General features: G+C 28.0%; 1 protein-coding gene across 2 annotated transcripts; it reads right to left on the bottom strand.

Moving 5' to 3' along the window:
• Nucleotides 1-5,306: 5,306 nt before the first annotated feature.
• Nucleotides 5,307-11,149, bottom strand: LOC123260189 (COP9 signalosome complex subunit 1b). Of its 2 annotated transcripts, none has more exons than XM_044721186.1 (5): nucleotides 11,040-11,149; nucleotides 10,738-10,960; nucleotides 7,758-8,879; nucleotides 5,745-5,879; nucleotides 5,307-5,539 (listed from the first exon to the last, which is right to left on the bottom strand). In XM_044721186.1, exons 2-5 carry the CDS (start codon nucleotides 10,846-10,848, stop codon nucleotides 5,462-5,464), a joined length of 1,446 nt encoding a protein of 481 aa, XP_044577121.1. In that variant the 5' UTR covers nucleotides 10,849-10,960; nucleotides 11,040-11,149; the 3' UTR covers nucleotides 5,307-5,461. The 2 variants fall into 2 exon arrangements, with proteins under 2 accessions (XP_044577121.1, XP_044577122.1); XM_044721187.1 differs by having other exon boundaries at nucleotides 10,738-10,951.
• Nucleotides 11,150-11,179: the final 30 nt, after the last annotated feature.

Raw genomic sequence — 11,179 nt, 5'->3', positions numbered from 1 at the left:
CTCTGCATCATATAGATATATATAATATAAACTCACCACAGCGATAGGTACACACCCGGGCAGGTCACGAGTCAAGATAAATTAGCCGTCGAGACAAATGCTTCGCAAAAGAGCCTGAGTTAGCAATGCGGCCTTTCATTTCATGAAATTATTATTACGAATGTCCCCGAGGCAAGTCACGAATTATTTTTCACAAATATTACACGATCCTTAACAAAAAAATACACATATTAATATATCATAGATCCATTGGATACATTTATGAATAAAGTTATATAAGCAATCAATAATTTTAGTTGCACTGATAGAAAGATTTGTTTATATTTAATCTGCGTTATTAACTGCTAATAAATGATTTTTTAATATTTATTTATTTATTTAAAAATTTAGACCCTGAAGCCAAAGCTCCCAAAGGGCCTTACACTAATTATACAAATATTCTTAACATTTATATAATCCATAAGGCGCGAAGATATTTAATATTAATAAAGATTATTTCAAAATGATAATAATAATTAAAATTATATTGTAAAATATCATAGGATTTGATAAATATTTGTTAACAGTTAACAAATATTTATTAACATTTAATAAGTAATTATTAAGTACAGTTTATTAACTATTAATAAATATATATTAATGGTTAATTAATATTTATTAACTATTAATAAATATTTATTTAAAATAAAAAGCAAAAATAGCAATTTTATTTTGACACTTTTTATAACCCTATAGCTGGAATACATGATAATAATTAAATTCACTAAATAAATTAACGTCTTTAATATTTAAAACTATAAAAGATAATTATATGAGCTGTGATAAAATTCGGTATGTTACAATAAACGTTATTATAATGTAATATAATTAATGCAAAAAATTTATAAAGATGATTTTTGTTTATAAGCAATCTTGATATCATATGACATTGCAAGCGAAACAAATTCACTCAACAAAATATTTATTAACTGTTAATAAATATTTGTTAACTATTAATAAATACTTATTAACTATTAATAAACGTACTTTCCTCCCAAATAAATATTTATTGAATGTTAAAAAATATTTATTAAAATTTAATAAATTAAATGATTGTCTTCAAATAAATTAAATTATTAATAGTTAATAAATCCTTCTATCAGTGTGGGATTATCATTAAAACTTTTTTTTTTTATTACTTGCCAGTATTATTTATTTCAGTGATTTTTTATTTTGTTGATTACCGCTTCTGTTGCATCATGAACCGGGGTAAAATGTTCATACATGTATATAATGCATATACATATAGGGAAAGGATTTATATACGAGATTAAATCTCAGTACCTCAGATATATCCGCCGTCTTTAGCCATCGATTTACATACATTGCCCATACGTTATTTAACTTTAGAAGGCGCGTGTTTAATTAACGTACTAGATAGTCATTAATGCCCGAGAGATCAAAGTCGCCTACACTGAAGCACACGCCCGCTATCTGACGGTACAAGGAAATGCATATCTGACAAAAAAATTTATAAAATATAACAATGATAAATAATATTGTTAATTTAAGAAGACCCGTCGGTCTAGCGGCCTAAAATTTAAGCTATTTTAAAAAAATTTATTTCTACGTGAAGGTAATAACTAATGCTTTCAAATTTTTTACACTTATTCTATTACTTATCAACTACACAAAAATGAAAATCAAAACAAAAAAAAATTTTTTTTCAAATTAGAAAAATGGCGCTGAAGTTCCCCTCTCAAAAAAAAATGGACCTGACTGGTGGGGGTAGATTGATCTCTTTCTCTGATCTAAAATTAAAAAATATGACTGATTTTTAATTAGTATAAGTACAGTTATTGTCGGAACTAGAATGAAAAAAAAAAAAAAATATTTGACAAAATGGCGCGTAGTTAAAAGTATTTTTTGAAAACGAATTTCAGATTTTTACTTTTAACTACGCGCCATTTTGTCAAATATTTTTTTTTTTTCATTCTAGTTCCGACGATAACTGTACTTATACTAATTAAAAATCAGTAATATTTTTTAATTTCAGATCAGAGGGAGAGATCAATCTACCTCCACCAGTCAGATGCATTTTTTTTTTTTTTTGAGAGGGGGACTTCAACGCCATTTTTCTAATTTAAAAAAAATTTTTTTTTTGTTTTAATTTCATTTTTGTGTAGTTGATAAGTAATAGAATAAGCGTAATATTTGAGAGCATTAGTCATTACCTTCATATAGAAATAAAATTTTTAAAATAGCTTAAATTTTAGGCCGCTAGACCACCGGGTCCCCTTAATTGATAAGAACAAAGAGAGAAATTTAGTAGAAATAAAATTAAAAAAAAAGTGAGTTGGTTAATTCGCGGCAAAAGATCTCAGAGTTTACGGGGAATTTGGCCGTGACCCGAGCGAGTCACGACCTTTTGACCCGACCGGGGGGACTAATTGGGATAAGAGTCGAAGGGAATCTATCCTGAGAGTCAGATCGTTGGTTAATGCTCGTATCGTGGAAACAAAGAGATAAGTGGTGCTTTAAAACAGATGAGATGAGATGAGATGAGATTATTGACTAATTAACTCGTCTTACTCAAAGGGAGTCATTTTCACTTACAGTTTACAGCGAATTAACGAATAAATCATGTCGGTCAGATAAATTTAAGATTTATCGCCGGTGCTTCAGTTCATGTTAAGTAAATATATATGTGTGTGTGTATGTATAAGTATGTTTATATTATCTATTATATATTAATATTTATTGGAGGCTCATATGTCCGGGTAATTAAGTTAGACGGGGTTAACGCCATTGGGGTCATACCAGTTAAGTCAAAGGTTTATTAATCGTCTCGATGGAGAAAGACTTTTAAATGTTAATAATTTCTCGTGTAATATGTAACGTGGGTGTATTACTTAACGAGTTTTTTTCAGGAGATAAAAATATTTTAAATTATTATTATTATTATATTTTATGTGTTGAATTTACTGACCTTGAATTTGCTTAAATCATTTGAGACGAGATTTGAATAAAAAGTACTTTGCTAGTATAGATGTAGCTTAGCAATAATCATAATAATATAAAGAGAGTATAGTTATTGTATATTGTATCTCAAGTAGTTGTTTTGGCTCCAACATAAAAAGAATTTAAAATGAGAAAAAATGTCAGTCCAGTTGGAGATAAAATTTGAATGAGGAAAAAACCTGAGTCATGTTTTGGATTATGAGTTTCGCGAGTCTTATGGTTATGACTCGTTATTTTTATAATTTATTATTACTACTTGCTTCGGCAATACCTATATAAAAAAATAAAATTATGAAATAAAATTTCCCGTCTTTCATTTTTTACTTTTTTTTTATCTATCCAATCGATTTTGCTACTGATGGTGAAAGTTTGAATTAATTTTTTCCTAGATCAAAGTTTTTCATCTAAAACTCGGCATCTTGCGGTCAAAAACATTTTTAACGATTTCTGGGATCCAAATTGTAATGAATATATAATAAACGATGAAACAGTTGATCAAACTAGGGATTTTTACTCATTTACGTGGGTGGCCGTCTCTTTTTTCTCATGCAAAAATTTCTCGCGACAAAAATTGTCAGCAATAATTTCTTGTACAATATTTTTTCACACAAAAACCATAATAAAAGGGCCATGTTAATGTTTTTTTTTTTTAATAATTGTACTTATTTGTAAATTGGCGGGATTAATAAAGGCGGGGAGCCATTTACGTGAACCAACGGATGAAAATTAAGTTAGCAAACATCTAACAATTTTTAGAATTTTTTTTATTGAAAAATTTGTAGCAAAAAAATTTTTTTTTAATTTGAAAAACAATAAGTGCAATTTTTTAAAAATAATTTAGTAAATATTTGATAATTTTAAGAATTTTTGATACAAATATATTATAAAAAAAAAATTTGACATGTAGAATTTTTAAAAAATTAAAAATGCAATTTTTTAAAAATTATTTTTCGGGTCAAATTTTATAATAATAAAGTTAGCTGACATTTTTAATTTTTTTATTTTGCTTCATTTATTTAATTAGAACAAAAAAATGTTTTTTTAAATTTGCACTTACAGTTTTTCAAATTTTCTACATGTCAAATTTTTTTTTTATTGTTTGTAATAAATTTTTTTATTAAAAAAAATTGTAAAAATTTTTAAATGTCAGCTAACTTAACTTTCATTTAAATTTCATTGTTAAAAGAATGGTCAAATGATTGCTAACTTTAGTGTCATATATTTATGACAATAAAGTTAGCCGACATCTAAAAATTTGTAGAATTTTTTTTATTGCAAAAATTATTTTTAAAAAATCAATTGAAAAAATTTTACATATAGAAAGTTTTAAAATTTATGAAATTAAAGTTTGCAGTCACTTGAAAATTTTTTAATTTTTTTTAACAAACATATTTGTTCCTAAAAATTATTTAAAAAAAATTGCATTTTTAATTTTTAAAAATTTCTAAATGTCAATTTTTTTTGCCATAATTTATTTGTTAAAAAAATTTTTTAAATTAATAAATGTCTGTGAAGTTAATTTCCGTTTAAAAATTATGCGTGCAATTTTGTAAAAATGTTTTTTTTGTTCTAATTTACTTGATAATAAAAAAAAAATCTAAAATTGTTGAACGTCGGCTGATTTTAATGTCATCATATATTTTTTTATTTTTAATTTAATTAATGAAAAAAGTAAAAAAAATTTTTAAATGTCTGCTGGATTGTTTATGACAAAAAAAAAGTCTCCGAATTTTGCCAGTGTTTATTGTTGAGAATTATTTTTTGTTAAAAGAAATTCATAAATTTAAATAATAAATAATAAAATGAATTACGAAATATGTTTAACATGACACTTACACGGAATCATCCATTTAATTTCTCTTCGGTTGGATAAGTATGTTAGGTAAGATACTTATTGTTTAATGTAACACTTTTATTGTGATTAATGAGACAAATACAATAACTTCACGTCAAATAAAACTTTTGAACGGATAAAACTCGCGTAAAACATACGACGATCACCCGCTCAGGTCACTTGAGCCGCCATCTTGTGGTCCGATAATGAACAACCAATGATGTGAGAGATGCGCACTCTTTCGATAAGTAGAACGCGCATGCGCGCGATAGTTTAGTAATTTGGCGGGAAAATATATTTATAAAATAAAATTAAATAAATAAGAAAAAAATTAATTAAATTAAAAAAAAATTGTATTTAACTTTAAATTTAATTTATTTATGCTTATAAAATTTTCTTATTTTTATTACATTTTATAATAATAATATTTATGTAATTTTAGTAATTAAAAAAAAATTAGGAAAAATCACTGTAACATTTGCACGCCATATTTATTATCATAAATGTACTGAAAGTGTATGTACATCGATTATATAAAAAGAAAAAAAAGGAAGAATTCTTAATGATAATTAATAATAAAAAACAAAATGACACAATGTTTATAGTTGGTGTACAAACAGGCGAATATTAATTTCTTGGCGCTGAGCTGCTGTTGCCTGGAGCAACTGACATTTCGCCACCTTGAGAACTTTCCCGTTGTGGGCACTAATAATTAAAATAAATGTAAATGCCTAATTACTAAGACACAAATACGACTTCATTGATTTTTGGGTTAGAATAATCTAATAATCTGTTTATTTTTTCCCTGATTTATAGAAAATATATATTTTACAAAACCCAAAAATAGGTGGAGCGTATTTTTGTTTATTTTATAATCAACTTATCCAAAATTATTGTCCCTATCTAATACCTTGACATGGATATGATGTTTGAGAATAGCAGCTCGCAAAATGAGCATTCTTGTTCGTCTTTGATACTCTTTTCCCACACTTATAGACTTTTCAAAGGTTGTGCTACGTTGATCAACGTCTTTGGCATATAAAATCTGCAATAAATAAATAAATACATCATCAATAATTCATAATTAAATCCCTCAAATAATAAATTAAAAATTAGTAGGGTAAAAGACTTTTGATTTTGGTACTTATTCAATTATTGAAATTATTAATTTCAATAATGAATATATTATTTCTAATCTTTAAGACCTTAAGATCAAAAAAATTTTCAATTTTTATTCCAAATAGAACATTTTTCCATTGAAAGAAAAAGTGCCACTAATAGGGATTAAAGGTGCCACTAATGGGGTCTTTTACCTTATATTGTGTGACTAGGGATGAAAAAAATGATTTGAAAAGAGAATGAAGTTGCCTGCCCAAACGAAGCGAGCAAGTTTCAATGTCTTGAGCCAACCAGAATTAGATAGTTTCAGACAAATAGCGAAAATACCATTTTATTGTAAAACTTATTAAGAAAATTAAAAACTACAATTCAAGAAAGTAATGATTTATTTTTTATTAAACATTATTCGTAAATTGAATAGTTTTTTTTTGTCATTCTTATTTATGCTTAGTAACAGAATTATAATATGTCAGTACGGCTGCCCAATTTTAAAACATAGTAACTGCAAAATTTTTATACCTAATTTTTTTTAATATTGCTGCATTTTTTATAACTTTTAGACCTTAATTTCAAGTATTTTTTCTTAAAAATATTTATATTCAAGTATTTTCTATTCATAAATCAAATTTTTCATCAATTTGGCAGGCAAACTTTTTTTTAATAAGAAAAATTTAAAAAATTTTTAAATGTTAGTTACTGTGTTTTGAAATTGGGCAGCCGAGTACATTTAACGATTAGAATGACAATTATCTATCTTCTATCTATACTAATAAATGGAGAGCTGGTTTTTTTGTCTGGTTATACTGCGAAAACTACTGAACCGATCGGAATAATATTATTACCATAAGATGCAGCGTGTTTCGAAGAAGATTTTAGTTTATGATATGTTGATGATTGCTTATCCGGAGCCTATATTCTTTTGACTTAGAAATAATGAATTTTTATTGTAACTAAATTTATTCTATATCGATTGTCGTTTGTTTAAAATAAATTTTTTAATTCTATTGGTTATGTTTATATACTAGGCAGATTTCTTCACTTATGAGACCTGCAATTTCTTTAACTAAAACTTTCAATGCTCATTACAAATTTTTCTTTTCAAATCAATTATAATTCATTTTTGTAAGAAAGACACGGGAATGTTATAATGATTGCACATTAAAAGTTACAATGAATATTAGCTAGAATAATTACATGGATAAAAGGTGCATGCCAATTCGATAGAATTGAGAATCTGTGCAAGTAAAAACAATACTCTAATTAAATTTCAAGTATAGATCTAAAAATGTAATTCTATAAAGCGCCCAGCGAAGCGGGCGAGTAATAGCTAGTAAAGGTATAAAATAAACAAAAGATACTCTGATAGGGTTGGAAATAAAGCTGCAACTTTATATCGCGGGCAGAAAATGATGATTTTCTGCCCTCCGGGGAGAAATAATTGATTCCTGCCCGGTAACAGTCGCATTGGTCTGAAATTGACTAGTTTCGGTTGGCTCAACAAGCATTAAAATTAAAACTCGCATTTTCAATGCAGGTTAAGGTAAAATACCCAGTTATTGACACTGGCCTAGTTGATTGACACTTGCAATTTTATTCTGATTAAAAAAATAAAATGTTGTCAAAAAACCAATTATCTTAAAATTGATAATTCAAAAATTATATTTATTAATTTATTAGAGTCGATTTGTTTTATTTAATTAAAATAAAATTGCAAGTGTCAATAAATAGTTTAGTGTCAATAACTGGGTCTTTTACCTTATATCAAAAATAATTTTTTTCCGAATAAATTTGCAATAATATTTACCTTATTATGCGAATCAATACGAGCTTGGATCTGTCCGTCCAAGATAAGTTGCATAAGTTCATCTTCCAAAGCCGGGACAGTCCTATTGAACGCAACAGCCATGCGTCTCATATCAGCGCTCAAGTAAGGACTGAAATACTGTATCAAAGCACGATTGCGAATCTGTGTATACAGCAAAGCAACATGTGGCGCAATGTACATGTCCAGCAGAATGTTGTCACGTATTTCGTCCAATAATTTCAAACATGAAGCGTACTTAGACTCGTAGAATTTAAAAATAATGTCTCTTAATTGCGGCTCGAGTTCCAAGAATAATTTAAATGAACTACTTTGAATAACTAGCTTCTGTAGCTCGGGTCTGTCGAAGGTAGCCAGCGCACAGAGTCCTCCGTACAGTGCGACGTTTCCTGGAGACAACAGATCCGGACAATCACAGTGGTCAAGAGAAGCTTGGAGGAAGTGTCTGGCAGCGAGCTTGTATTTTCTCATGGCCAGAGCCGCCAGTCCAGCCGCGACTTTCAACTTCGTTATTATAGACTGGTTGTTGTCTTTGCTATGAAGATCAGGAAAGTCCGGTGCGTTCTCAGCCTTGGAGACGTAAGTCAGCACGTGGGTCCAGTTTTGAAGGTAAACTGATACTTTTATAACGTTGAGACACATGTTGACAACATGCTTCCCGCTGGTGCAGTAGTCTCGAGCTCGCGAGTAACATTTCAGCGCGTTTCCAAGATCTCCGCAGTCTAAATAGTGATCACCAAGATCGTCGTGTCCGCGCCTGATGCTCTCTTTGATGGAATTACTGCGGTAGTTCTTCAAATCAGTATCAAACTTCTCTAATTTTAAGGCTGCTTTCTTGGATTTGTTCTCAACCCACATCTGGTTGAGTGTCGGGATGTCCTGGGACGTCGACTGCGCTGCTACGTCCGGTAGTCCAGGAGTTCCCAGAGCTTGGAGCAATTTTTTGTGCAATATTTGATACAGATTAACATTATAAGTCGTCATTACATGAGTTATCGCCATTTTGAGAGCCTCGATTCTCAAACTTGGACAGTGATCTGCGATGTAAATCAACCGGTACAATTTTGCCAATCCGGTGTAACTGTTTGCGTAAACTTCGAGGTCCTAAATAAAAATAAAATTACAATTAAATATAAAGGAGATGTTCATTAATACGGAAAAAATCATAACACTGAAGTTTACAGACAATAGAAATTTTTTTAGAACTTTTTAGCAATTGAATTATTATAAAAAAAATATAATTAAAAAATTCCACATGGTTAAATTAATAAAAATTACAAGTGAAAATTTTTATAAGAATTTTTTTATTATTATTGATTTGTTAAAAAAATATTTAAAATTAACAGCTGACGGCTAACTTCAGTATTATAAAAAATCCTGATAAATCCACGCTGCGTGAACATAAGGGCCTTAAATCTACGCTGCGTGAATGTGAAGGCCTTTATATTCACGCTGCGTTGATTTATCAGGATTTTTTTACGTGTGAATAGACAGTAAATACATCTAAATAAAATATACTTAAATATACTGAAATATACTTAATAATAATAAAGTTAGTCGACATTTTTGGTTTTTTTATTTGGCTTAATTTATTAAATTATAACTATAAGAAAATAAAGAAGATTGACAGTAAACATAAGTATGAAACTAGAAAGAAAAAATTATATTAATGTACTATCTACTCGAACTCACTCAGCGGAGAAAAGTCTAGCGTATAAGAGTTTCAATTATTATAATCGATTACCAGATGAGATCAAAACAGAGAATAGAATAAATATATTTAAAAGACTGTTGAAAGAATATATCAAAAATATTTACTGAAGATTTGAATTTGTTGTAAATGTTACAGTTTCAATATTGTTATTTATAATAAATGTTTATTATTATTTATTATGTTTATTAAATGTAAAAAATTGATTTAATTATTGTACAAAAGAATAGCGATGGCTAACTGAATAAATATTATTATTATTATTATTATTTTTTACGGAATACTGGTGCTGAATAAGAATCCTCTGCTAGGCAAGAATATTAGAATGAACCACAATATTATGAGGCACCGAGACAACAACAGGACTGATACACTACTGGCGCCGATTCCGCGTACGTCTATGTACAAAAACTCTTTTCTGGTGCTTGGAGTGTCTTTCTGGAACTCTCTGCCGTCTGCTATCTCGACTGCTGCAACCCTGGGTGAATTTAAAAGCGACTGTTATAATCATCTGCTGCAAATTGAAAAGGCTGAAGTCGTAGGAGTTTAGGCTTACGAGTATGGACTTGCTGACTGCTGTGAAGTGCTCTTGTGATCTACCGTTGTGATATTGTCATACATTACATTCTTATTTTCATTTCTATATAGAATTTATTAGTACTATATTAAAATTTAGATCGTTTTTACTGATGATGAGAGACCTAATACTAAAACATTACTGTTTGCTTATTTTTCATAATTTTTGTTCTGATTTGTTAATTTGATGTATATTAATGCACACACTTTGTATATTATTTTGTATCTTTTGGCTGTCAAGGGACTGTGTCCTACGGCCATTCAATAAATTACATTACATTACATTACATTATTACTTATAAATATTTTTAAAAAATTACACTTATAGTTTTTGAAGTTTTTAACAAATGAAAAAATTTTTTTTTAATTTTTTTATAATAATATAAAAAAAAAATCATAACAATTTTTAGATGTCGGCTAACTTTATATTCGTATATACTTATTGTTATTTAATGACATTAAAATTAGCAGTCACTTGATTATTTTTTAGTTTTTTTTGACAAATAAATTTGTTCCGAAAAATTATTTTTAAAAAATTGTTTTAATATTTTTAATTTTCTACACGTCAATTTTTTTCGTCATAATTTATTTGTCAAAAAAATTCTTAAAAAGATTAAATATTTGCTAAATTAATTTTCATTGTTACTTAGACTGTCAATTAAAATAAAATATTACCAGTGTTGGATTCTCTACAACATAAGGTTCCTCCTCAGTGTTATCATTGTCTTCTGGTGGTGCGTCGACTTGCATCGGCTCCACGGCATTGTGTTGTACAAACGAAAACATTTTGGCCTCCTTGAACACTTTTTCGTTGCAATAAATTCGTAACTTGAAATTAACTGTTTATTTTTCGGTAGTTGAAAAAAACAACGAATATTTTTCAGGAAACCTGTCGAAACTAACCTCAAATTAATATCACTTTATTTTTATATATTAATTTTTAATTTTAATTGCAATTATTTTAAAAATTTAAATACCTCAAGTATCATAACTGATAATCAGACACATTTAGATTTTAAATAATGTTTGTTTATTAATTTAATATTAATAATGTTAATAATTAATAAACAACTAGCTGCTTCGGTAAATGGTGAAAAAGTAAACTGTTCAACTTAAC

The sequence above is a fragment of the Cotesia glomerata genome, linkage group LG2 (genome assembly GCF_020080835.1).
Source record: "Cotesia glomerata isolate CgM1 linkage group LG2, MPM_Cglom_v2.3, whole genome shotgun sequence".
Classification (NCBI taxonomy): domain Eukaryota; kingdom Metazoa; phylum Arthropoda; class Insecta; order Hymenoptera; family Braconidae; genus Cotesia; species Cotesia glomerata.
The sequence above is the reverse complement of the archived record's forward strand: the minus strand, read 5'-3'. Positions and strand labels throughout refer to the sequence as shown.